Source organism: Saccostrea echinata, unplaced genomic scaffold (genome assembly GCF_033153115.1).
Source record: "Saccostrea echinata isolate AGI-Se365-2 ecotype Australia unplaced genomic scaffold, CSIRO_AGI_Sech_v1 ptg000064l, whole genome shotgun sequence".
NCBI classification, from domain to species: Eukaryota; Metazoa; Mollusca; class Bivalvia; order Ostreida; family Ostreidae; genus Saccostrea; species Saccostrea echinata.
The window spans coordinates 972,834-1,000,678 of NW_026889813.1; the positions used below are offsets into that span (position 1 = coordinate 972,834).

Consider the following 27,845-nt stretch of genomic DNA (forward strand, 5'->3'; position numbering starts at 1 on the left):
ATCCTGGTGTAGTGTAGATTCTAAATTGTTCATATCATGACCTCCGGGGATAGGGCTGGGCCACAATAGGGAATCCAAGTTTTACATTGAAATATGTAGAAAATATCGTTAAAAATCTTCTTCTCAAGAACCACTGAGCCAGAAAAGCTGAAACTTATGTAGAAGCATCCTAGGGTAATGTAGATTCTAAATTCTTCAAATCATGACCACGGGGGGAGGGGGGGGGGGGACACAAAAGGTATAACAACGTAGGAAATCAGGTGAAGAACAGCAGGGCCAAAGTTACTCAGGTGAGCATTGTGGCCCATTGGGCCTCTCGTCATTTGTCTGTTAGCTTTTTCCCTGTCTGGACCATACCTTTTGAGGCATAAGACCTTCAAACCCTGTAAGTCGAAAAATTTTATGGGAAATGTTGAAAATTGTCATAGCTGACGAAACTTAAGTAACTAGGTTGACACTGACCCTTTTCGTTAATTTTGAGGAATGAAGTACACTGTAGTCACACTTATTAAAAATACAGATCATGAAGAATATTAAAATCAATAGTTTTGGCCTGAATTTAAAGTGAACTTTTATGAAATGCATGTATCTTTTTGATTTTTAGCTAACCTGAGTCAAAGGTTCAAGCAAGTTCTAATGGAAGCGTGTCGGCTTCTCTTGTGTATCATGTGTCATTGGTAAACTTTTCACAATTTAAACTTCTCCAGAACCACTGGGCCATTTTCAATCAAACATGCTACAAAGTATCCTTGGATTAAGGGATTCAATTTTGTTCAAAAAAGGACCAGGTCATTTTTAAAGGGGAGATAATAAAGAATTCATAAAAATTTAATGGCATCTTTTAAAAATCTTTTCAAGAACCACCAAAAAGGGTGAGATTTATGTGAAAGCTTCATTACATATGTATATATTCCAAGTTCAAATCATGATCCTGGGGTAGGGTGGGGTCACAAAAGAGGATCAAAGTTTTACATAGGAATACAATTTATATAGGAAAATGTTTTTACATGGGAATATAAAGGGAAAAAATGCTATGAAGAATATTATTAGTAGGGTCAGACTCAGGTGAGCATTGTGGCCCATGGGCCTCTGGTTTAATTTTGTAATGTCCACCATGGTTATTTGTCCAGAACACTTAATCTTTTGCTTGCAATATATTTTTATCAAACTTGATGTGTTTTAATTTTTATGCCCCCATTATCAAAGATTCAGGGGCGTATGGTTTTGCTGTATTCCTATGTCCATTACTTCAGATTGGATTGGTTGGAGCTATGGCTTTCACATCTCACAGGTGTATTCTTTCGGACAGGACCTTTCTTTGGTACCAATGTATTTGACCTTGACCCTAGAGTTTATAAAATTTTACCAAACATTAACCTTGGCCATAACTTTTGAAAAGTTGGTTCTAGAGCTTTCAAATTACACGTGTATTCCTTGTAGCAAGACCTCCAACAGGGTATCAATAATTTTGAACCTTTGTTGTTTAAAGTCCCTCTCGAGAATTTCTCACTCACATGGAGGCGCTACCACTTGCCAGTGAAGAGCTGCAAATTTTGACCTATACTCGGCAATCAGGGCCATTGAGCAGTGAGGGATCTTTTTTGTGCCAGCACCTACTGCGAACACGGTACCTCGGTTTATACGGTCTCATGCGAAGGACCGGTCTCCACGTCCCACAGTGGGATTCGAATTTGCAACTAAAGGAACAACACTCTAGAGCAGACGCTCTAACCTCTGCACCATGCAGGCGACTTTTGAACCTTTGACCCACTTTTGGCCATAACTTTTAAAGTGTTGGTGCTAAGGCTTTCTTATTTCATGTGTATTCCTAGGTCTTAGGATCATGTTTGTATATTATATGTATTTACTTGATGTACATTTTATAAGAAATAAAAGGTTACTTTCTTTCCCAATTGCAACCCTTAAAATTCATTGACCTCGAGTCAAAATGGGCCCCTTTTGTTCCATTACAGAAAGTAAAGCATCAAGATGAACCTGTCTCTTTTCCACAACAAAATGCCCTTTTGAACATGGCATCAAGACCAACATACAAGCACCTTTTCTACTTGCAGCATTCCTACAAACTTCTACCAAGGTGACATTTATTCCCGAGGTACCACTTTATTATACCTCTGACCATTGTATTACTATAAAAAAAGTCTCCTCTTTCTGTAGGAGCTTAATTTATCCAGTTTCATTGCCAAAAGTTCTTCATAAAACAAAAAACTTCCCACTGCACTAAACATTATGGATGATACTGATGTAGAGCTTTACACTCTCTTATCTTCTCCTTAGCAAGGACCACACAAAAACAAATCGTTTTTTATATATATAAAATTTATTTTCATGAAAGAAATGAATGAAAGTCCACTGTGAATGAAGAAATGACCCTATTTAAATCACCACATTAACAACTAGAGCACTCTTTTGCTGTAAAAAAAAAAGTTTCCATAGATTCAAAGAGTAAAGTTTGAAAATAAAAGTTTTTGATTTATTTTTTTTTAACATTTATACCATTTCAAGAAATAGTATTAAAAAAAAGTCATATATATTCCATTTTCATTTTCAAACAGACTTACTTATAAACAAAGGAAAAAAATAAGTTAAAAAATTCACAGAGAAAGTATAAACATATACATACAAAACATAAAAATAATTTTATTTTGTAATTTATTAACTTCTAATATATTACTTTTGCTTTAAACTTTCTTCTCGCCTTTTCTGAAAAAGGAAAAAAAAACATTAATGATAATATGGCAAGTTTAACATGAAAATTTAAGAACATTTTTCCATTTCCTTTTTAATATACATGTACTACGTACAAAATTAAGAATGGCAAAGGTATAGATGAAGACTTATTTCACTCTGCTAAGGTGAGCTAAAAATAATTTGACATGAGACCCACCTTTTTGAAGCTATTCCACTTAATAATCTATTTCCAAAGATGAATGTTGGCAGTGCTAGTGCACAGAGATAACGAATGGTTTGGAACATATTCAGCTGGACCCAGTAACAGTAGTACAATCCAAAAATGGCTAAAAATGACATGATTTATCAATAGAACAGTACACAACAACATGATTCTTACTTAAAGGCCCATTCCAATTTTTTATAATAGGCTAAAAAGTTTGTAAAAATGACATCAGGCCTCAGTATTCAATGGAGCCAATACACACTTTACCTTCCAGAAGGAATTAATGGGGAACACAATTAACAATTTTATCTAAAAATTTATGAAAAAAAAATCTGCTTCATTAATCTGGATGTTTTGATCTGGAATACAAAAGTTTGGATTAATGTGGCTCGACTGTATTGTACTGGTCCTCTACACACCCTGACTTGTGATGTATATTGAGAAAAATATTATATTGTTTGTGCATCATCACTGCCTAGGAGCATTTTGGGCTCTATACAAAGTCTCATAAATGCTTTAGCAGTGTTCGAAACTCACCCTAACATTAACTAGACATGCAGGGTTGATAAAAATTGTCTACCCTGCCAGAGAGATTTATCAAATATCTGAATTTTAGCGGAAATTTTGTTGATATTGATTGTGAGCTTACTATTTCATGTATATGTCAGAAGAAAACAAAATTTACTGTGCTAAACAAAACTTGAAAGAAATTCTTAATACTTATAGAAATTTAAAAAACATAGGTAATCAAAGATTACTAAGCTCACCTCGGCGAATGTTATCTATAAGTAAGGGAAATCTCACATCATATTTTTTTCCTAGTTAGTATACATCCCAAGATTAATATCCATCAATATTAGATTCAGAATCCAAAGCAAGTCTGAAAGTGTCCATCTCTAGATACATCATGCTAACTTGGTTAAAATATGGCTAAAATTCACTCATGTGGAAAATCTAGGTCAGATCCAGAATCCGAAGCAGGATAGTTAGTGTACATCCCTAGATGCATCATCCATGCAAGTTTGGTCCAGGTAGGGCTTACAGTTCCTTGGGAATGGACCTGCTCCAAAAAAACTTTAACCTGGTCACTCATCTGGAAAATCTAGGTCAGATCCAGCATCTGAAGCAAATATGGTAGTGTCCATCCCCAGATGCATCATCCATGCAAGTTTGGTCAAGGTAAGGCTTATAGTTAGGTACCTGTTCCAAAAACTTTAACCTGGTCACTCATCTGGAAAATCAAGGTCACTTCCAGCATCCGAAGCAAGTGTGGTAGCATCCATTCCTAGATGCATCATCCATGCAAGTTTGGTCAAGGTAAGGCTTAAATAATCACTTGGGAATGGACCTGCTCCCAAACCCTTAACCTAGTCACTCATCTGGAAAATGTAGGTCAGATCCAAAATCTGAAGCAAGTATGGTAGTGTCCTTCCTTTGATGCATCATCCATGCAGGTTTGGTCTAGGTAGGGCTTATAATTGGGTAGTGCTCCAAAAACTTTAATCTGGTCACTCATCTGGAAAATCTAGGTCAGATCCAGCATCCGAAGCAAGTGTGGTAGTGTCCATCCCTAGATGCATCATCCATGCAAGTTTGGTCCTGGTAGGGCTTATAGTTACTTGGGAATGGGACTTGCTCCTAAAACTTTAACCGGGACGCCAACGCCGGGGGTATAGCATAAGCTCATCTCGACTTCGTCGAGGTGAGCTAAAAATAGAGTAAACTAGTAAACTAGTAAACTAATTGTTCTCGAACAATTAGAGGTCTTTCCACCTTCTTTAAATTTCATATATTTTTCACATTTTACTCTATAAAGTTAATTTTTATACCAAAAGAATCCATAAATGGCTTGAAAGATAGAAAAAATGAAAAATTTAACAAATTTGAAATGACCTTGACCTTTGACCTTGAACAAATTTTCAAGGTCAAAGGTCAAGGGTCACATTGCACTTGACCCCATGCTTCTATGCCTTTTAGTTTTGAAGTTATAAGGTTTAATAGTAAGCGCAAATACATTAAAGGGCAATAACTCATATAAGGGGTCAATGGATACTTTCGCACTGAATAGATTGAAGTTGTGTCTAAAGACCCTGAAGACATTAGTGAAGGTTTTGTGTCTCTACGGTTTACGGTTTCGGAGGAGTAGCGATAACAAGGTTTTCAGTAAAAGGGGCAATAACTTTTAAAGGGGTAAATCTTAGGGGACAAGTACGAAATCTTTGAAATAGTTTTAAGAGGACATATTAATGATGCAAAGATATTTAGTATATGTTGAAAGACAAAAGAGATATAAAAAGAGCTTAATTTCTTATATTTTGAATGACCTTGACCTTTGACCTTTGCATATATTATATGGTCAAAGGTCATTGAATCTTATTCAGTTGGTCCCATGTCTCTATAACTTATTGTTTTGAAAATTTTTAATTATTTGTAAACATCAAAAACTTTCAGGGGCAATAACTCATAAAAGGGGTCGACGAATACTTTCGCAATGAAAAGATTGAAGAGTCCCCTCAATTAGTCGAAGTCATTTGTGAAGGTTCCGTACCTCTACGGTTTATGGTTTCGGAGGAGTAGCGATAACAAGGTTTCTATCAAAAGGGGCAATAACTGCGAAAGGGGTCATAGGTTATACGCGTTGGGTCAAATTTGTTCCTAACTTTTTATGACCTTTACGGTCAACGAACAATCTTTTCGATAAACATCGAAACAAAAAATCAGCGGAAGAAGAATAATAATAACTAGTAGACTAATTGTTCTCGAACAATTAGAGGTCTTTCCACCTTCTTTAAATTTCTTTAATTTTATATATTTTACTCTTTAAGGTTAATTTTTATACAAAAAGAATCCAGAAATTGCTTGAAAAATAGAAAAGAATGAGGGTTAGAAAATTTGGAAATGACCTTGACCTTTGACCTTTACCACACATTAAAGGTCAAAGGTCAATAATCACATTGCAATTGGTTTCATGCTTCTAGGACCTATACTTTTAAAGTTATAAGGCCTACTATTAAGCGCAAAGACGTTAAAGGGCGATAACTCATATAAAGGGTCATCAGGTCCTTTCGCACTGAATAGATTGAAGTTGTGTCTAAGGACTCTGAAGACATTAGTGAAGGTTTGATGTCTCTACGGTCTACGGTTGCAGAGGAGTAGTGATAACAAGGTTTTTCGCACAAGGGGCAATAACTTTCAAAGGGGTTAAGCTTAGGGGACAAGAATGAAATCTTTGAAATAATTTTAGAAGGACATATTAAAGATGCAAAGACATATAGTATATGTTGAAAGACAAGAGAGTTATAAATATCTCATAGTTTGAATGACCTTGACCTTTGACCTTGACATAAATTTCAAGGTCAAAGGTCAAAGAATTCAATGCAGTTGGTTTCATGTCTCTACCACTTATGGTTTTGAAAATTTTTAATTTTTTGTGAACATCAAAAACTTTCAGGGGCAATAACTCATTGAAGTGGTCAACGAATTCTTTCGCAATGAATAGATTGAAGTGTCCCCTCAATTAGTCGAAGACATTGGTGAAGGTTTCGTACCTCTACGGCTTACGGTTTCAAAGAAGTAGCGATAACAAGCTATTCTTGCGAAAGGGGCAATAACTTTGTAAGAGGTCAAAGTTCAAACATGGGGGGTCGTTTTTCGGAATAACTTTTAATATCCAGTATCATGAACTATAAAGTTTTTTGATAAGTCTTGCGGTTTAAAAAGTCCGGGAAGAAAAATAATAATAATAATAATAAACATAAGCATTTCAAGAGGTCTTTCCACAGAAAGGTGGAAAGACCTAACTAGTAGACTAATTGTTCTCGAACAATTAGAGGTCTTTCCACCTTTAAATTTCATATATTCTTCATATTTAACTCTCTACTCTTTATTTTTATACAAAAGAAACCAGAATTGGCTTGAGAGATGGAAAAAATGAAAATTTAAAAATTTTGAAATGACCTTGACCTTTGACCTTGAACAAATATTCAAGGTCAAAGGCCAAGGGTCACATTACAATTAACCCCATGCTTCTACCACTTTTAGCTTTAAAGTTATAAGGTTTACTAGTAAGCGCAAAGACGTTAAAGGGCGATAACTCATATAAGGGGTCATCGGATACTTTCGCACTGAATAGATTGAAGTTGTGTCTAAAGACACTGAATACATTAGTGAAGGTTTCGTGTCTCTGCGGTCTACGGTTTCAGAGGAGTAGCGATAACAAGGTTTTTCGCACAAGGGGCAATAACTTTTAAAAGGGTTAAGCTAAGGGGACAAGATTGAAATCTTTGAAATAGTTTTAAAAGTACATATTAAAGATGCAAAGATATACTGTATATGTTGAAAGACAAAAGAGCTATAAAAAGAGCTTAATTTCTCTTATTTGGAATGACCTTGACCTTTGACCTTGACATAAACTTCAAGGTCTAGGGTTAAGGAATCTAATGCAGTTAGTTTCATGTCTCTACAACTTATCGTTTTGAAAATTTTTCATTATTTGTAAAGTTCAAAAACTTTCAGGGGCAATAACTCATAAAAGGGCTCAACGAATCCTTTCGTAATGAATAGATTGAAGAGTCTCCTCAATTAGTCGAAGACATTGGTGAAGGTTTCGTACCTCTATGGTTTACGGTTTCAGAGGAGTAGCGATAACAAGGTTTCTAGTGAAAGGGGCAATAACTGCGAAAGAGGTCATAGGTTATACGCGTTGGGTCAAATTTGTTCATAACTTTTTATGACCTTTACGATGAACAAAAAATCTTTTCGATAAATGTCGAAACAAAAAATCAGCGGAAGAAAAATAATAATAAGAAGAAGAAGAATAATAATAATAATAAACAGAAGAAAATCAATAGGTCTTTCCACAGAAAGGTGGAAAGACCTAATAACTAGTAGACTAATTGTTCTCGAACAATTAGAGGTCTTTCCACCTTCTTTAAACTTCATATATTTTTCATATTTAACTCTCTATTTTTTTATTTTTATACAAAAGAAACAAGAAATGGCTTGAGAGATGGAAAAATGAAATTTCAAAAAAAAAATTGAATGACCTTGACCTTTGACCTTGAACAATTATTTAAGTTCATAAGTCAAGGGTCACATTGCACTTGACCCCATGCTTCTACGACTTTTAGTTTTAAAGTTATAAGGTTTAATAGTAAGAGCAAAGACGTTAAAGGGCGATTACTCATATAAGGGGTCATCGGATCCTTTCGCACTGATAGATTGAAGTTGTGTCTAAAGGCCCTGAGGACATTAGTGAAGGTTTCGTGTCTCTGCGGTTTACAGTTTCGGAGTAGTAGCGATAACAAGGTTTTCAGTGAAAGGGGCAATAACTTTTAAAAGGGTAAATCTTAGGGGACAAGTATGACATCTTTGAAATAGTTTTAAGAGGACATATTAAAGATGCAAAGAGATTTAGTATATAATGAAAGACAAAAGAGATATAAAAAGAGCTTAATTTCTCAAATTTTGAATGACCTTGACCTTTGACCTTTACAAAAATTTCAAGATTTGAGGTCAAAGAATCTAATGCAGTTGGTTCCATGTCTCTACGACTTATCGTTTTGAAAATTTTTCATTATTTGTAAACTTCAAAAACTTTCAGGGGCAATAACTCATTGAAGGGGTCGACAAATCTTTTCGCAATGAATAAATTGGAAAGTCCTCTCAAGTAGTCAAAGACATTGGTGAAGGTTCTGTATCTCTACGTTTTACGGTTTCGAAGGAGTAGCGATAACAAGCTATTCTTGCGAAAGGGGCAATAACTTCGTAAGAGGTCATAGGTCAAACACGTTGGGTCGTTTTTCGGAATAACTTTTAATATCCAGTATCATGAACTATAAAGTTTTTCGATAAGTCTTGCGGTTTCAAAAGTCCGGGAAGAAAAAGAATAATAATAATAATAATAATAATAACTAGGAGACTAATTGTTCAGAGAACAATTAGAGGCCTTTCCACCTTTTTAAGTGTTTCCATGAGATTTGGGTTGTAATAAAGAAGAAAAATGCAAGAAATGAAAAAAAAAAAAAAAAAAAAAAGAGGTTCCTCCAGCAGGGTTCGAACCCAAAATCCTTGGTTTGAAAGGCAGGTGCGCTAACCATTAGGCCACGCACTCCGATGAAGATGGAGGTAGTAAATATGTTGTTTAGGAATAAATAGGAATATAAGAGCACGTGTCCTTTTGTTTGTTGTCCAATGTAGTAATCAGTAATAAATTGTTTTGAGAAACACGATTGGTGTATAATAAAAAAGCAGATTTTCTGTAAAAATAATTTATTTGAGTTGGTTTATACTCTAAATCAATGGAGTTAATCACCTAGAGCCGAGACTTTGTTTACGAATTTATGAAAAATGTCGCGTTCGGTTTGACCGAATATGGTGATTCAAAATAATAGGTCCGATTTAATAAATATCTCCATGTGGGTTGAATTAAATGTAACTAGCATAAATTAAATTTCAGACATGCATTTCAGGAAGAAAAAAAAAGGTGTCAATGAGAGCGTGGAAATTTATTTGATAGGAAAAATCGCTATTTTCGAGACTCATTCCATTAACATTAAATCTAAATAAAATTGAAATAAATCCCACATACTAAAGAAATCAAGAATGCTTGGTATTAAAATATTGTATTAGAGCAGGAGAATCGAATGCTATTAATAACAACTGAAGAAATAGCCGATAAAAGCTTAAATTCATTTTTATGCTCATCAGCACCTAAATTTCAGATAGAAAAAAAAAATGTAGTATTTGCCGAAAACATTCATAATTTCGTTACACTTCAGAGACTCACCGTAAAACTTTCAGGAAACTTTCTTTGAGGTCTTTTCTGCAGTTTCTTAAAATCTTATGTCGATCCGAGGTGTATGAGTTTTAGAGAAATTTTCTACGTTGCTATTGATTTTTTTTTTTTTCAAAAGGGGGGGGGGGGTTGAGGAGAATTATTTATTTATTTATTCCTAACATTTTTAGAAGTAAGAGTTGTAGCAACCTCCACGAACTTAATCTTGATTGTGACCTTTGGATCAAAGGTCAAGGTCAAAGGTCAAGGTCATTTAAAAAAAAAAAAAAAAAAAAAAAAAAAAAAAAAAAAAAACAACAACAACTTTGCTTTAAACTGAGTTCAACACTGAAATGTACATGAATCTAGATGCATGTTCTGAATTTTTTTTACCCTTGAGTCAGTGTCAAGGTCAAAGGTTAAAGGTCAAGGTCAAAGGTCAAGGTCATTTAAATAAATAGCTGATATCAACAATTTATATAGTTTTCAATGACCTTGACCTTTGACCTTGACCTACATTTCAAGGTCAAAGGTCAAACATGCCCATGCAGTTGGTTCCATGTCTCTAGGTTAGACCCTTTGAAAAAAAGTTCATTAAATGTAAGCAGCGAAAACTTTCAGGGACAGTAACTCATAGAAGGGGCCGAAGAACCCTTTCGCACTGTATAGATTGAAGAGTGTACTAAATGAGTCGAAGACACTGATGAAGGTTTGGAATCTCTACGCTTTACGGTTTCAGAGGAGTAGCGATAACAAGGTTTCATTGCGAAAGGGGTGACAACTTTTGAATGGGTCAAGCTTGGGGAACAAGAATGAAATCTTTAAAATAGTTTTAGAAGGACAAATTAAAGATGCAAAGATATGTAGTATATGTTGAAAGACAAAAGAGCTATAAAAAGAGTTAATTTTCTTATATTTTGAATGACCTTGACCTTTGACCTTGACCTTAACTTCAAGGTATAAGGTCAAAGAATCTTATGCAGTTGGTCCTATTTCTTGACGACTTATCATCAAGAAAATTTTTCATTATTCGTAAACACCAAAAAAATCTCAGGGGCGATAACTTATTAAAGGGCTCGACAAATCATTTCACAATGAAAAGATTGAAAAGTCCTCTCAAGTAGTCGAAAACATTGGTAATGGTTTCGAACCTCTGCGGTTTATGATTTCGAAGGAGTAGCGATAACAATGTTTTTCGTTCAAAGGGCAAGAACTCCGAAAGGGGTCATAGGTCATACTCGTTGGGTAGTTTTTCGAAATAACTTTTGATGTCGAGTATCATGAACTATAAAGTTCTTCGAAAAGTCTTTCGGTTCAAAAGGCGGTAACGGAAAAATAATAATAATAATAATAAACATAAGCATTTCAATAGGTCTTTCCACAGAAAGGTGGAAAGACCTAATAAACATAAGCATTTCAAGAGGTCTTTCCACAGAAAGGTGGAAAGACCTAATAATAACTAGGAGACTAATTGTTCAGAGAACAATTAGAGGCCTTTCCACCTTTTTAAGTGTTTCCGTGTCATTTGGGTTGAAAAAAAGGAGAAAAATGCAAAATATGCAAAAAAAAAAAAAAAAAAAAAAAAAAAATGCTCCTCCGGCTGGGTTCGAACTCAAAACCCTTGGGTTGCAAGGCAGGTGCGCTAACCATTCGGCCACGCATTCCGATAACATACGTAAGTTAATTGTTTAAGACTATAGAAGAAATGCAAGCGTATTTTTGGAATCGGTAGGGGAAGAAAGAAGTTCCGTAAAAGGAAATAGTTCCTGAATTTGCAAGCAGTATATGGAATAGTAAGGGACGGGCTGCGTGAGAAAACGTTAACACTGTTCCCTAATGAAAATGTATTAATGGACTGTAGCCCGATTCATCGATATTGTGAGCATGCTGAATTTTTTGTAAATAGCTTCGTTGTAAGCTTAAAAGATCGGGTTCGGATTTTAACATTTCTGACTGAATATCCTGAAATAAATATGAAACATTTAAATAAGCATTTCTTTGGGTTTAATTAAATATGTGTAGCCCAAATTAAATTCCCAACATTCAGTTTTAGAAGGGAAAGACGACAATGAAAGCGAGAATAGTTTTTAATATACCGAAAATCGCTATTTCTGGAAACTGATTAATTCTAAATAAAAATCAAATAAATTCCAAATGTAACAGAAAGAGAGAATGCTTGGTATTAAAATGTCGTATCATATCAGGAGAATTAAATGCTACTAACGACATCTGAAGAAATAGCCGATAAAAGGTTTAGATCATTTCTTCGTTCACCTGCACTTAAATTTCAAACACAACAGAACTTGTAGTTTTTGCCGTGAAACTTCAAGACTTCTATAAACTTATATGACTCACCGTAAAACTCTCCAGAAAGTTTCTCTGAGGTTTATACTACATTTGTACCAAATTTGGTGTCGATCCGAGGTCTGGTTTGAATTCTAGAGTAATATTCTACATTGTTGTTGATGTGATTTTTTTTTTTTTAAGAAGGGGGGGTGAATTATTTATTTTATGCCTCTTTTACACTAAGAATTGTAACTACTTCCACATCCTTAAGCCTTATTGTGACCTTTGAGTCAAGGTCAAAGGTCAAGGGTCAAGGTCATTCAAAAAAAAAAAAAAAAAAAGAAAGAAATCTTTACTTTCTGTATTTTTACCTGATACTGGAGCTGGATGCATGTCCTAACTTTTCTATTTGACCCAATGTCAAGGTCAAAGGTCAAGGTCAAAGCTCAAGGTCATTTGGTGAATTGCTATATTTTACACATATATAAGGGATTTCTTATGTTTTTAAATGACCTTGACCTTTGACCTTGACCTATATTTCAAGGTCAAAGGTCAAATATGCCGAAGCAGTTGGTACCATGTCTCTAGGATACACCGTTTTAAAAATAAGTTCATTAAATGTAAGTAGCGTAAACTTTCAGGGGCAGTAACTCATACAAGGGTCCAAAGAATGCTTTTGCAATGATAGAATGAAGAGAGTACTAAATGAGTCGAAGACACTGATGAAGGTTTGGAATCTCTACGGTTTACGGTTTCGGAGGAGTAGCGATAACAAGGTTTTGTTGCAAAAGGGGTGACAACTTTTGAATGGGTCAAGCTCGGGGGACTAGAATGAATTCTTTGAAATAGTTTTAGAAGGACATATTATAGATGCAAAGATATTCAGTATGTGTTGAAAGACAAAAGAGATATAAAAAAAAGCTAATTTTCTCATATTTTGAATGACCTTGACCTTTGACCTTCACAAAAATTTCAAGGTCAGAGGTCACAAAATCTAATGCAGTTGGTCCCATGTCTTTACGACTTATTGTTTAGAGAATTTTGTCATTATTCGTAAACATCAAAAACTCTCAGGGGCAGCAATTTATTAAAGGGCTCGACAAATCGTTTCGCAATGAAAAGATTGAAAAGTCCTCTCGAGTAGTCGAAAACATTGGTGAAGGTTCTGTACCTCTACGGTTTATGGTTTCGAAGGAGTAGCGATAACAGGCTATTCTTGCGAAAGGGGCAATAACTTCGTAAGAGGTCATGGGTCAAACACGGGGGGTCGTTTTTTGAAATAACTTTTAATGTCCAGTATCATGAACTATAAAGTTTTTCGATAAGTCTTGTGGTTTCAAAAGTCCGGGAAGAAAAAAAATAATAATAATAAACATAAGCATTTCAAGAGGTCTTTCCACAGAAAGGTGGAAAGACCTAATAATAATAATAATAAACAGAAGAAAATCAATAGGTCTTTCCACAGAAAGGTGGAAAGACCTAATAATATTTCAAACCTAGTCATGATACATTTGTTAAGAGTGATACTAGATTATAGTAGAACATAAGTTGAAGGTATGTGGAGGACCCTAAAATCTGTTGAAAACATGGAATTTAGTCTTTTTGACAATAAGAGGTTTTTTTTACAGGTACATAATAACTGAGATGAGTGGTGTGGCCCACAGGTCTCTTCTTAATGAATAGGTACCTTATTTGTTTTTGGATGTTCAACATACAAAAACTTGGAATGGTCTGATTCTACGAATGTTTCTACATTTTCTCAAGCAACAAATTAAATACAATGATCAGAATTGAATATTTCTTTTTTCTAGACTAACACATTCTTCTCTCATAGAATATAAATGTAAGACATGTAGTTATTTCATGTTTAATGATGCATAATTATGTACCTGCGAGACAGATGTGGAATCCAAGTGCACTAATGGACATAGGGAAATTGGAGACATTGATTCCAATCTTCATCCACTGCAAAAGAACACACTATATGTGTATTTGAAAAAACTTGCTGTTGATTTTAATACAGCCAAAACCTACCTTACCAGCATATATAAATTGGGAAGACTCTAAATGAACATATATGTATTAGCCTTATTAAATGACTACAAAGTAACACCAGACATCAAGCAAATTTCTCAGAAGTCACATTTTAAGACCCAAAGTCTGTGTTAGATGTTTATTAACTTCAGCCTAAAATGTGGGCAAGATAAAAGCATTCATCTCATCCAAAGATGCACATCTCTTTTTTTGTTTTTGTTTTGGATACCCCATTAAATAACATGAAAACTGATTTTAACATAGAGTTAAGTCTTACCAACAATAAGAGAATAAGAACAGGGGCCAGGACCAGGGCAGTGAATACTGTGGATACAGCTGCTGGGGGTCGCTTCTCTGGCTCACGGAACATGTGCTGAAAGACAGGAATTCTATCAAAAACAATCAAATACTAACCTTATAACTCTATCACGTACACCTGGAGATTTCAACAATCATGATAAAGTCTTAGACCTGTTTTCAAGCTTATCAATGGTAAACATAAATGATAGTAACACAGTTTTCCCATAGATTTTACAAATTAGTAGAGATGGATGAACATACTGTACACGTTTTTTCCCCTTTAACACTCTCAGATGATTTTACTTCGTTTTAAATTCGCCCAGACACATTTGCTAGAAATAACCATTTTCTTTGAATTTGCCCCATTCGCCAACTTGCAATGAGGGTGAAGAAAAAATAAAATAGAGACAAAAATATTCCAGCATACAGTATTAAACTAATGAAAATTCTTTCCTGAACAAGTTTTTCTAGTAATAATGCTACAACTTTCTCACTTCTACCTTGATTTCTGGTTTCTTTGCATAGCGATCAGCTGGCTTCTCTTTTGGTGCCTGGCCCTCTGGGAAGTGAAGGCTAACCTCACCCTGCCAGAACAAATGATATGAAGGTTAAGTAGGAACTCTTCAGAGTCCAAGTTAGAAATGTTACTGATAGTTGAGAAAAACAGAAAAGGAATTTCAAAGGTAATGTAAAAAGAATGTACACTGTATGGTTTTTCTCCCCAGTCATCATCACAAAGTGACATCTGAGAAGGTGATGGAATATACAGGGTCCTGTCCACACCTGACCCCCAGGGGTCAGGGGACAAGGTTACTCTCCAATGATGTGGAAAGGGAATATACCTCAAGTCTCCAAGGAGACATTCAGCTCCCATATGCCACACAGACAACTTCCCCCATAGTCAGACAGAGCTGGGGGGAAGTGTCAACATTGGTATAGAAATTAATAGTAGTCTGTTAATGTTAGAATCAAATATTTCACTTACAATGACCCAAGAGAATGGATTCTCAATAACAGCATCCCCAATGATCAGTTCCATGCTGTATTTTCCAGAGAGATATCCAAACTGACTAGAACTGCTTCCAATATCCTAAATGAAATATTCACATTATATTTTTCATTAAAAAAAATAAGGCCAGCTCTTACTTTATTTCAAACAAAGAAATTCAAGACTACTTTGTCATTATCCAATAATAAATGCCTGTTCCTAAAATCTTACCAAATCGAACTTGTTGCTGTCTGCATCAGCAACAAAAATGATTTCCTGGTTTGTCTCCTTGTTAGTGAGTTTCAGGAAGGTCTGAAAAATAAAACATTTATATGAATAATGACCCCTCTGCTGAATCTCTCTTTAGTCTGCCATCTTTTTAAATTTATCAGCAAAGTGAAAATATTTGATCAAGATGACTCCTTGCTGTACTGTAATGTTAATGTCCCACCTGATGAGCAGACATCATGCTGCCATCAGCTTTATCCTTCAGCTGGAACTTTAGGATTATCTTCTGATGGTAGTCAGCCTCAAATACATTTGAAGCCTTGTTTGGGAACTGAAGTCTGAAACATAACAAAAAGCTTCATGATTTTTGTATGAATTATTTTTCTGTGGGGTTCTTATGTTAGTCTGTTAATTCTGTACCCTGTATGGTTTTTCTCCCCAGTCATCATCACAGAGTGACATCTGAGAAGGTGATGGAATATACAGGGTCCTGCCCACACCCGACCCCCAGGGGTCAGGGGACAAGGTTACTCTCCAATGATGTGGAAAGGGAATATACCTCAAGTCTCCAAGGAGACATTCAGCTCCCATACGCCACACAGACAACTTCCCCCACAGTCAAACAGAGTCCAGCTGGGGGGAAGTGTCAACATTGGAAAAATACTTTTTAATACCTCAAATGTTTTTTTTTTAAAGTGCACACTTTCTGGACTTACATTTCAAAAGATTTTTTTGAGCATAAAAAAGTAAATGTGGAACCCACATCCATTTCCCAGTTATAAAGAATTTTGAGACATTCATATTTCCTATACATGAATTACTCTTGTTTAGTAACAGAGTGCTTACTTAGTGGTTCTTGCTGCTGTTGTTTGGTCTTTATCTGCTACACCTATCTCTGCATTCTCAATGGAAACTTGCGTAGTCACCTTTACTTCAACCTGTAAATGCCAAAAGGACTTCAAGAATTCATTCCAAAATTCCACAAAAAAAAAAGGAGATTATGAAACACTTATGCCCCCCCCCCCCCCCACAAATAATTGAAATTTTTCAAAGTCCAAGGGGCATAACTCTGTCAATAATTGCTCAATTGTACCCAAAACAGATTTGACCTAGATATTCTTATGATAAATCTGTATACCAAATTTCATTTCAGTATGTGCAACCTCTGCTAAGAAAATGAATGGAAACTGTTAGTAGACCGACAGACAGACAGCAGCAAAGCAATATGCCCTCCCTTCTTCGAAGGGGAGCATAAAAATGTTATTACATGTATAAGCATTGCAAAAATATGTTTGGAGACTCACACACTGTAAAAAGCAAAATGCATAACAACGTTTCGGTGCCTCCATATAATGTCCCTGATTTTTTCTTTACACAAAGAGCTGTTTTCTCTGTGTAACAAATGTCTACCTCAGGGAATTTCTTAACAAAGTTTAGAAATGTTATTGGTACTTGAGAAAACACAAAAGGAACATCAAAGGTAATGTAAATAGAATGTACCCTGTATGGTTTTTCTCCCCAGTCATCATCACAGAGTGACATCTAAGAAGGTGATGGAATATACAGGGTCCTGTCCACACCTGACCCCCAGGGGTCAGGGGACAAGGTTACTCTCCAATGATGTGGAAAGGGAATATACCTCAAGTCTCCAAGGAGACATTTAGCTCCCATACGCCACACAGACAACTTCCCCCCCAGTCAGACAGAGTCCAGCTGGGGGGAAGTGTCAACATTGAGTAAATTTGTGCGAGTGTTGGGGGTTGGGAAGGGAGATGGGATTAAGGTAAATCTCTACTTTAAATGTAAAGTGAATTTACAAAGCACTTACACAATTAGGTGAGTCCTTTTGCTCTAATCCAAAATTTTATGTTAATTCTCATTAACAAATAGTGAATATTTTTTAAAAAATGAGTAGAATATAAAACACGATATTAACATGTGTTTTCCAATTTTTGCCTATTTTCACTTCTTCCATGTGTAAAATCATAAAAAATCATAACCATGGCTTATTCTGTGTGAAACTTAATCTTCCAAGAACATGTCAGACAATTTTAACAAACAAATCTGTCCCCGTTCTAGGATCCTGGACTTGAAAATTCACTTTTTACCAATGTATCAAGACTATCAACATCTTTTATACATGTACCTCCTTCTAAATTGTTTCTACATCAATTTGTCAGCATAGTATTTTAAACATAGACTGTACCCTGTATGGTTTTTCTCCCCAGTCATCATCACAAAGTGACATCTGAGAAGGTGATGGAATATACAGGGTCCTGCCCACACCCGACCCCCAGGGGTCAGGGGACAAGGTTACTCTCCAATGATGTGGAAAGGGAATATACCTCAAGTCTCCAAGGAGACATTTAGCTCCCATACGCCACACAGACAACTTCCTCCACAGTCAGACAGAGTCCAGCTGGGGGGAAGTGTCATCATTGGGTTAAACTATCTACAGTTCTCAGTTTACCCATGGGCTTGCTAGCCAAGAGTTAAATTAATTCAAAGTTCACTAAGTTCAGCCAACCCTATATTAATTATAGTTCAAGCCAACCTTATATTAATCACTACATTTTTTTTATAGCCCTGCTACAAAATGTTGCTATCTTGGGTTACAGGGCTGATTTAAATTTTGAAGAGTTTTTCTTCTGTAATATTACCTGAGCTCCAGTCAGGCCTAGTAATTTCTTGTCCTCTTTGCTGGGTTTAGCACTAATAGTAAGTTTGTAGAAGCCGCGGACAGGTTTAGCCTGCATGAAGTTAAGTTCATATGTCGAGCTGAAAAATCATAATGACACCTCAGACCAATGAAACTAAAGACAATCCGAATGTTATACATTTTATGTCATATACTGTAGACGTACATTTTTCTGCATCGGATTAATTTATGCCATGTACATGGTCACAAATTTTCTGTGGAAATTTGTCACATAATGTTTAAATTGCATTTGAGACATACAATGGCTATCCAAAAAATCTGCATAATTTTCTACCTATGGACTGAACAGAAATGGCAATTCTACGGAAATTATGACCCCATGAAAAAAGGACATTTACAGTGCATGTACTTTTCAAAATATGGCACCTGAGTGTTCTTTATCAAAATAATTATAAAATACATGATCAGGTCTTGAATTTACACTGAAACAATGATTTTACCATTTTCCACAATGTACACGCATTCAATTTTTTCTTTCTTTAGTCACACTAATTTTGTGACACAAGACTATCATAACAAAACAATCTTGTGATAAAAATCTTGTGATAAAATCATTTGCACCAATAACCTTATTATTTTCCTCAAAAAGATATTATAAAATGAACATTTTCTTACCTATCTTTTGCAGTAAATGGTTTTTTGCTTAGTACAATGGCTTCACTGCCGATATGTTTGGCACTGTCTGCCGTCACTGTTAATGAACCAATGCTTCCACCCAACAGATTGGTCACTTTAATCTTAAAAATACAAGGTACTCATTTCTGTGAAAACCATTTCCAAAACTAAATGTTATTCTTTACCTCCAAGACTGGAGTCAACTTTATTGAATTGTACCCTGTATGGTTTTTCTCCCCAGTCATCATCACAAAGTGACATCTGAGAAGGTGATGGAATATACAGGGTCCTGCCCTGTCCCGACCCCAAGGGGTCAGGGGACAAGGTTACTCTCCAATGATGTGGAAAGGGAATATACCTCAAGTCTCCAAGGAAACATTCAGCTCCCATACCCCACACAGACAACTTCCTCCACAGTCAGACAGAGTCCATCTGGGGGGAAGTGTCAACATTGGGTGGATTTTAGTTTTAAAATAAGTCCAATCAAGCAATGTTAACATTGACTTTAATATTTCCACTCATACTTACAAATATTTTTTTCCCATAGAGAAGAGTTAAATATTTTTATGTAAATTAATTTTGTTGACTTAGGTAACATACCTGTACATTTGGTGATGATGAAGTAACTGCAACTGGACTTGCCAGTGTAATGGCTACAGGGATGTGGAACTAAAATTGATTTAAAATACAAAAGAAGAAAATATACACTTTTTTAAACAAGTACTCATAATAGATGATGTTATTTAATTTACTTTGACGAAAAAGTAGGATTGAATACACTTTTCAAAAATTCCCTTTTAATATCAGTATTAGGACTAACTGGATTATCAGTGAGGGTCTTGATAACAGAGACTAGTTGGTAAGCTGCTCTCAGCTGGTGAACATGTTTTCTGCTCAAAAAGTAGTTGGCAAACTTGACAACTTTGTCCTGTTCAATAAAATAAAGGTTTATTAAATTAAACAAATACAACATCCTGGTAATACTCAAAGCAAGTCATTTCTTCGTATAAATGTAGTTTCAATTTTGTCTTGTTTTCACATCTTCTTCCACAGTATGAATAAGAATCAATACCATGGCTTATTCTGTGTGAAACTTGATCTTCCAGCAACATGTCAGACAATATGGCAATCAAAATTGTCATCAATAAAAAGTTACTGGGTTACTCAACAGTATCTGAATATCTATTTTTGTCTGTTTTTAATTCAATCTAATGAATTATTGATGTTCATAAAATTATGCCTAAATAAAACAGTTTGACACGTACATCTGACATTGTTGGTGCCTTCTTCTCTTTGACTGCCAGTTGGTATGCTCCATCTACAACTACAGCCGTGGTGTAAAGCCCTCCTTCAAACTGTAAGGACAGGAAAAAAACTTGCAATACCAGAAGGAAAGTGGTGGTTATAAGAATAAATGATTGTGATGACTTTGATAATGCAAAAAACACATTTCGTCATTCTCAGTGATTAGTGTAAGTCAATTTTAAACAAAAAATTCAAAATGAGAATTGTAAATTCATCTTGTACATGTGCATAACAGAACTAGTTTAATTGTACATAAAAATAGACAAAATATGATGAAACCTATCACAATAAATCAGTGGTGAATGATACACATTTAAGTATAGATAAATTATGTTGTACCCTGTATGGTTTTTCTCCCCAGTCATCATCACAGAGTGACATCTGAGAAGGTGATGGAATATACAGGGTCCTGTCCACACCTGACCCCCAGGGGTCAGGGGACAAGGTTACTCTCCAATGATGTGGAAAGGGAATATACCTCAAGTCTCCAAGGAGACATTCAGCTCCCATATGCCACATAGACAACTTCCCCCACAGTCAGACAGAGTCCAGCTGGGGGGAAGTGTCAACATTGGGTCAATAAGAGTCAATTTTTTTTCTCATACTTACTTGTAAATATTTATCATCTACTTCATCAGCCTGTGCAATGATATCTTCAATGCTATCAAATATTTTCTTTGTGTCTCCAGTTAACTGAGAGGCAACAAAGAATCCATAGCCAGCACTGAAATAGGAATATTATATACATGTTCTATTTACAGACTTACCCATCACAAAACAGAACTGCTTTCAATTTCTGAATGCTAATATCATAAATTATTTTTTCTTAAAAAATATACAACATTGGCAACAGTGATTATATACTAAAATAGTTCAATAATATTGAAATTAAAAAAAAAAATTAAAAACCTTAAAGGTGAATCATCCTTTTTAAGTGCCTCTGTTAATGCTGATGTAACTTTAGCATTATCAACTGCAAAAAGAGAAATCATAAAATTCTTAATGAATAGATCAATGTCATTATTGGATTTCAGACCACAACACTGAACAAATGGATAGGAATGTATCACTAAAGTGTTTATGTTTATTAGATCTTGAAAACTGTTGATGACGATGTGTAGAATAACATACCTTGTAAACCTAGGTTTTTTAAAGCAGAGAATGCATAGAAGATATCAGCCACAGGAACGGAGTCCTTGATGGCATCACTCAGCACTTTCTGAGCTTCTCCTACAGGAAACTGAAAGGAAATTCAAAATCAATTGACCAGCTTTGAAATTCTGAAGATATGATAGGCCCCAGAATCCCACATTACGGTGTGTCAAATCATATACTGAGTGAATTTATCACCATTTTTTTTATTGAAATCTTTCATATTCTTACTCATTAAATATTTAAGCAATTTTTTTAATGTAAAATATTTATTCACAAGTTTCAGTGATGCATAACATTTAAAAATTTAAAACTTAAACATATTTAACAACTACATATAATTTCAGGCTGGAAAAAAGTTTTTAATTTGCAAGCTCACCTTGCAGTTGCCTACACCTTTGGCTGCAGCAGATGCATGATACAATGAGGCTACACTCTTATTATCTACTAATCTTGTTATAGTGCTGCATATTTCCTGGAAAAAAAAAATTATTGATTAACAATTTTGAGTAATCAGGATGCTCATTCTTCAAATATAACTGTGGTTTCATTAATTTTTATAAGGATCAAATTTTGTGGTTTTGATACAAAATGCGATTTTTTTCTAAAGATGCAAATTCTTGAACAGGTACACTCATCCTATGGTCAAACCTTGTTATCTCGAACTCAATGGGACTGAGAAAAACTTTGAGATATCAGACAATTCAAGATATCGAGGGTAAAACAGATAACATGTGGTTGAGACTTCCAAATCCCTTTGACATATCCATGGTAATTGAGATATCAGTGTTCAAGATACCTAAGTTCAGCTGTATGTACAGTCGTTTGACCAGTTCCGAATTTTGTTCAGTTCTGAATAATTAATAATTCAAGAGCTGATAATTAATAAATTCAAAAGTGTAAACATAAATTCATACCTATGGTATGAAGGCACATCTATGAGTGTTAGAATTATGTGAAGTTTTGATTTTTTGCCGTCAGTTTGTGTTCGCTACTGTACTTGAAACAGGCCACATACTTTAACAATGCAACAAATCTGAATCACCCCGACACATTTATCTGCAGAAAAATGTCTGTAAAGATGTCAATTTTTCACATAAAACAACATTTCATCTATCAAAAGTAAGTTTGGTATGTATTTTAACAAATACCAAAAGTTTGTCGAAAAATAAATAATTAGATCACTGGAATATATTGGAATATTTTTGTGTTGTCATTTTACTAGTTCCAAATACCCATTATAAACACTATATAAAAGTTAGTTTTCTGTAATTTCTTCATTGTAAATGTGACTGTTATTTCTCTTTATCCTTTGAAAATACCACTTACTTACTGGTAAGCATTTATTTTAACTTTTCCTAGGCATGTCAATCGATAATGTGTGGGACGGATATTTTTAATTTAGGGTCGAATTGCATGGGAACTGCTAAGGTATTCGGAACTCGTCGGCTCATTCTTAACTAGAAAATGAGTACACATGTTAACTTAATTGCTATGGCCAAAAAAAATAATAGTCTTGTTTCCTGCTACCCGACCTACCCTATTTTTTAGCCCCCGACCCTAAAGTTTTTTTTTAAGTTTTGGAAGAAAAAAAATCGGGAATTTCTGGAATTTCATTGTTCTGTCACCGTAATCAGTTTCCGTGTTAACACAAAACAAGCATTTCATGAAATTCTTGTTTTAAATATGGACTTTCATAAAATACCACTTGAGTTGTGCATAAAAAGAGATCAAATTTAATTTTAAAAGACAACGTTGACCTGTGACATGTTTAATTTGATCTTGTATTAGTTCATATCCAAAAAAATGCTGTCGGAAAAAAATAAAATAAAAATATAAAATAAAATAATTTTCCTACCTACCTACCCTATTTTTTTCAGGCCGGTAGCAAGAAACAAGACTATTATTTTTTTGGGCCTAAAATAAATAGTTTTTTTGAAAGGCTGAAATTTTATGGAACAACATTTATTTCCTCAAGCCATTGAACTACTTTGACAAACAACTTAGTTTTTGAAATAATGCCGTCATATATGTAGCACCACCAAATCGGTTCCTTATTTGCAACTGGGCAAATAACTGTAGTTTATTGATCACCTAATTTCATGGTTTGGTTCAACAAAGAAAAACAACAAATAACTGGTGTTATCGAAAAATTATGAAACCACAGTACAAGGTATTATATTGTCTAGAATAAATTTACCACAATAATTTAATAAAGAGTAACTGACCTTATTATTAATGCTGGTATCCCCCAGCAATTTCAGCCCAAGTATTGAGTAATGGACTGTGGGTAAATCTGTGTAGGGTGTGGTTGACTGGAACACTTTCTTCAGTCTTTCTTGGTCTATCGTTGTAAGGAATGTTGAAGGTGTGAGGGCTTGACCAACAACAGCCACCGCAAACAAATATAATATTGGCGTCACTGAAAAAGAAAAAAATCTCCTAATGAGCAATTCATTTTCATTTTTCTGAAAATCACCTCTAGTAACATCAATATTGGGAAACATATAGCTTGGATTTTTTTTAAAAAAAACTTTCCCCCGATACCAATTATTCCATAGGGACCCATGTGACATATTTTGCAGGCATCAGATAGGGAAGAAAAGTATCAGGTGCACCTGGACTTGAACCCAGAACTTCCCACTCTTACAGTACTCTGTGCCTTCAAACCTAACCACCAGTGCAAACAAGTCAAAGTTATAAAAAAGTAGTATTACATTAAGGGCAAGTGTATCACCACTTTAACAAACTGGACCAAGGCTAGGACAAACTCAGTAAAGTTTGCTTTACCTCAGACTACAATGATGCAATATCATTGGAAAGCAGACATCACATGCCTGCAATCAATATTTCTTTGGACAGCAAGTAGCAAAGTTTGGATGGCTGCATGGCAGATAAAATGACATTATCTCATCCAAATTAATAAACAAAAATTCAAACCAGCCTTTTTTTTTGGCTTTTTTTAATAAAACCAATAAATTGATTTGGAATGTTGCAATTAAATCAAGAACAGTGCCCATTACAGAGACGTTGTCTGTTAACATGATGACAAATTTAGATTTGCACAGAAAAGAAACTTTTTAATTGTAATTCGTCTCTGCAGGTTTGTTAAGAACAATTATTAGGTTTGTTACAGAGTCCACAGAAATATGATGGGTTGCTCAAGTTGACGAGAAACCGAGCCTTCTATGGACTTGAACAACCCATCATATTTTGTCGCTCGTGTGGCGCAGTGGTAATACCGTTTGCTCTAGAATGGAGAGGGACGTTAAACAACAATAAACAAACAAACAAACCCAACATATTTCTATGGACAGTCAGTAACAAACCTGATAAGTAATTGTCTGACGTCATGGCATCAGACAGTACTAGATTTAGCCAAGGCTTGCTGGTCAAGTCGTTCAACAGAATTCGTGTGATAACTTGATCTTAGAAACTTCATACTATCTCAAATATCAATTGGAGAGCATGAGGAGTGAAGGAAACATGCTGAACACCCAAACAAGCCAGAGCACTGGACCTGATGTCATTATTATCACATTATACAGGTTACATAACATTTGGCCATTCTCGAATGCATTATTCATGTCCAGCAAAGCAGAAGGAATAAAGCTGGTCAGGTCAAACACTTGTCCATTATCTTTATCAGATTAACTAATGGCTGTTTATTTTCAATGCATACCAAGTCTCTCTACCTTTAGAATTTTTATAAATCAACACATATTCATAACTTGCAGACGTTTGATTTATTCCTAGTTAAAAAAATATCAAAGGGAAGGATACTCCGATGTTGAATATTCTTTTGCTTAAATGCAAAGATGTTAGCTCATTTGTAACACGTTTATTTAAAAAAATAATCTCTTAGTTAAAATTGTTCACCAATTGATGTTTAGATTTTAATGTGTTGTAACTTTTTCTTTCAAAGCCACTGGTTATATCTTTGTATCCATGAACAGGCCCGTTAAAAGAAATTTCAGAAATTTTCAGTTTAGGGTGGACACTATCAAGAAAAGAAATTCTTATAGAACATAAAAAAAGTTATCAGAAATTAATATTTACATAATTTAGGGGACACGAGCATAAAATAGCCATGTATAATCGACAAAATTATTGTGGGGCACCCCCCCCCCCTCCTCCCGCTTCGTACATCCATAAAAAAAAACGAAATTACAAGTAATACAGTGTAGTACATAGAAGCCACTGACTTGAACTTTTCTTGTTTCTTAGCAAAAGAATTCATTTCATGACTCAGAGTCATGTTGCTTACACATGCAGGATTTAGCTTTTCTTGATTCTTCACATAAAAAAAAATTTGCTCAAGTCAGACAAGCTTTTTAGGAAAGCTAATACTTGTGGTGGTATTGTTGTTGGATACTGGATAAGGAAGCTATTTTAGCAATAAAATATTAACTAAATGCAGCACAACTATTGACCAACATTGTAACAACTCATATCGAAAAGTATGCCTTATATTTTTCTCTAAATTTTTGTTGTGGATTATGAATTACGTGACAAAACAGAAAAGTGAACTGAGAAGGGGGGGGGGGTTAAATGTTACCGATGAAAAAACGTTACATGTAATAACACTCATTGGTAAATACTTGCTCACACAAAAATATAAAATCAAACCCTAACAATGAAGAGATTTAACATTTTCTTTGTTTGTAAACGACTCCAAGTCGGTTTATGAAAAACCGGCCAACAATTGAGAAACACGTGGCAGTTTTCATTGGTTGCTTCTCACTACAAAATTGGACACGAATAAATTACTCTTAAAACATATTCAAAGGAGTCAAATTAAAATAAATGAAATATATCAGTCGACTAAAACTCTTGTTAATATGTTTGCATGCAAAGTTTCATGCATAATCCTTTGCAAGCTACCGGCTTCCACTCACCCTTCGCCATTTTTCTGAGGTGTAGCGTCGGCAATTGTAAGTTATGTGCCCTTGATTTCTATTGTTCCCACTTGGCGCTGTCGCTACAGACTGTGGCGCGGATCAAAAGCAGTGCTGTAACTTAAACTATCGTGTAATTTATAGTATTCGCAAATAAAGTTCTTCTAGATAATATAATCAGATATTATATCTGATTATATTTAGAAGAACCAGGGACCCATATACTAACGGGATAGGTAACTGGAACAACAGTAGATAATGAGGACTATCAGGGGGTCGGGGCCGGGTGGGGTCGTGGGTTATAACAATTTCATATAGCCCTCCACCCCACCGCGGCCATCTACCGCACTCCCTGTTCAAAGCAAGTGTACATTTTTTTTCTTTTACACATTTAAAAGGTCAGTGGCGTAGCGTGACCCAAATGTGTAGGCATGAAACTGAAGTCGAAGGCTACACTGAGGCACGACAGCGCCGAAACGGGCCGGCGGGTAGGTACGGGAAGGGGGTCTTTTCTCGCAAGGAGGCCTACTTCGATATTTTTTTCCCGAGACACTTAGGTGCCTGTTTACCCTTCTGACACATAAGCGTCGGAAGCAAATCAAAAGTGGGGGGGGGTAACTGAAAGACAAAAAAAATTCAAACCTGAAAAAAACTTACACCCCCCCCCCCCCAAATAATAATAATAAAAAGGAAAATTGAAAATTGTCCAAACCCAAAAATCCTATTGGGGGGGGGGGGATCGAACTTCTTTCAGTACCAATTCTTTGTTTAAAAAACAGGGGGGGGGGGGGGGGAGGGGGCGGTTCCGACTCCTATGTGACAGTGCTCAGAATATTGCTAGTTAAAACAAAATATACATGCTTGTTATGAGGCATAATATTATTTTGGGAAACCGCGCATTATATAATCACCGATAATTAAACAACGTCAGATTTTGGCGCCCCCACTTATTCTGAGTATAGTATTTTGCTATAGTAAATTTTCCTTTAGATGGTGCCCCCCCCCCCCCCCCCCACTTTTTGTTGCTGTAAGGTCTAGCACAGATTTGAGCGTTTAATTAGGTTTTTTGGCTAATCAGATTAATTTTCAGAAATTGCCCCTCCCCCCTTTTTGGTCAGTTGAGTTTTGTTTTGGCTTCTTTTTTTGTGCTTGTCAGATTTTTTTTTTTTTAGAACCCCCCTTTTTTTTAAACCGATTTACGTGCTTGAAAAGAAATTAGAAATTCGTATGATAATTTGAATGAAATATTCCATCAAGATTAAAAGCTGAACTATCTCTAGTTTATTGTCTTTTAACTATTTTTCCCAACGAGAAATTATAAGATTTGCTGTTCAATGAGGACAGTAAATGGAAATAGGGAATGAAGGCAAAATTTCCTGTACACTTCACTTTATTGAAACTCTTGTGATGTCAAGATCATTATGACGTCACAATTTCTAAAGGTGTTGGCAAGGAATGTCAGAGCCTTGTTGTGCTTATGTGACAGCATATTATTAATTGGTAGAAATATTTTCCGAAACGGGATAAATATTTGTGATCAGGTAAGTAATTTAATAAAATTGTTGAATATAGTTTACATTTACATCTATTTGAATATATTGCAATTTTCATTTTAATGTAATTGATTTTGG

General features: G+C 35.1%; 1 protein-coding gene and 6 non-coding genes across 7 annotated transcripts; all 7 read right to left on the reverse strand.

Annotated features, from left to right (window-relative positions):
* Positions 1-2,318: 2,318 nt before the first annotated feature.
* Positions 2,319-26,243, reverse strand: LOC133175970 (dolichyl-diphosphooligosaccharide--protein glycosyltransferase subunit 2-like). The gene is made up of 20 exons (XM_061311131.1): positions 26,215-26,243; positions 23,545-23,738; positions 21,696-21,791; positions 21,296-21,404; positions 21,074-21,137; positions 20,774-20,888; positions 20,125-20,214; positions 19,680-19,787; positions 19,460-19,528; positions 18,860-18,981; positions 18,186-18,303; positions 16,372-16,463; positions 15,749-15,863; positions 15,529-15,609; positions 15,295-15,399; positions 14,810-14,893; positions 14,287-14,382; positions 13,865-13,940; positions 2,906-3,035; positions 2,319-2,721 (listed from the first exon to the last, which is right to left on the reverse strand). Exons 1-20 carry the CDS (start codon positions 26,222-26,224, stop codon positions 2,700-2,702), a joined length of 1,896 nt encoding a protein of 631 aa, XP_061167115.1. The 5' UTR covers positions 26,225-26,243; the 3' UTR covers positions 2,319-2,699.
* On the reverse strand, positions 15,005-15,243 carry LOC133175998 (small nucleolar RNA SNORA73 family). The gene has a single exon (XR_009719370.1). It is a non-coding gene; the product is annotated as a small nucleolar RNA SNORA73 family (small nucleolar RNA).
* Positions 15,938-16,181, reverse strand: LOC133175997 (small nucleolar RNA SNORA73 family). Its single transcript, XR_009719369.1, has one exon. It is a non-coding gene; the product is annotated as a small nucleolar RNA SNORA73 family (small nucleolar RNA).
* On the reverse strand, positions 17,018-17,261 carry LOC133175995 (small nucleolar RNA SNORA73 family). Its single transcript, XR_009719367.1, has one exon. It is a non-coding gene; the product is annotated as a small nucleolar RNA SNORA73 family (small nucleolar RNA).
* Positions 17,724-17,967, reverse strand: LOC133175996 (small nucleolar RNA SNORA73 family). Its single transcript, XR_009719368.1, has one exon. It is a non-coding gene; the product is annotated as a small nucleolar RNA SNORA73 family (small nucleolar RNA).
* Positions 19,071-19,314, reverse strand: LOC133175999 (small nucleolar RNA SNORA73 family). The gene has a single exon (XR_009719371.1). It is a non-coding gene; the product is annotated as a small nucleolar RNA SNORA73 family (small nucleolar RNA).
* LOC133175994 (small nucleolar RNA SNORA73 family) lies at positions 20,496-20,739 on the reverse strand. Its single transcript, XR_009719366.1, has one exon. It is a non-coding gene; the product is annotated as a small nucleolar RNA SNORA73 family (small nucleolar RNA).
* Positions 26,244-27,845: the final 1,602 nt, after the last annotated feature.

Coding starts and splice junctions, on each gene's coding strand:
- LOC133175970 (XM_061311131.1), bottom strand. Junction 14,894..15,294: donor ATCCATTCTCTTGGGTCATT/GTAAGTGAAATA, acceptor TTGTTCTGGCAG/GGTGAGGTTAGCCTTCACTT. Junction 14,383..14,809: donor CAAAGAAACCAGAAATCAAG/GTAGAAGTGAGA, acceptor CCTGTCTTTCAG/CACATGTTCCGTGAGCCAGA.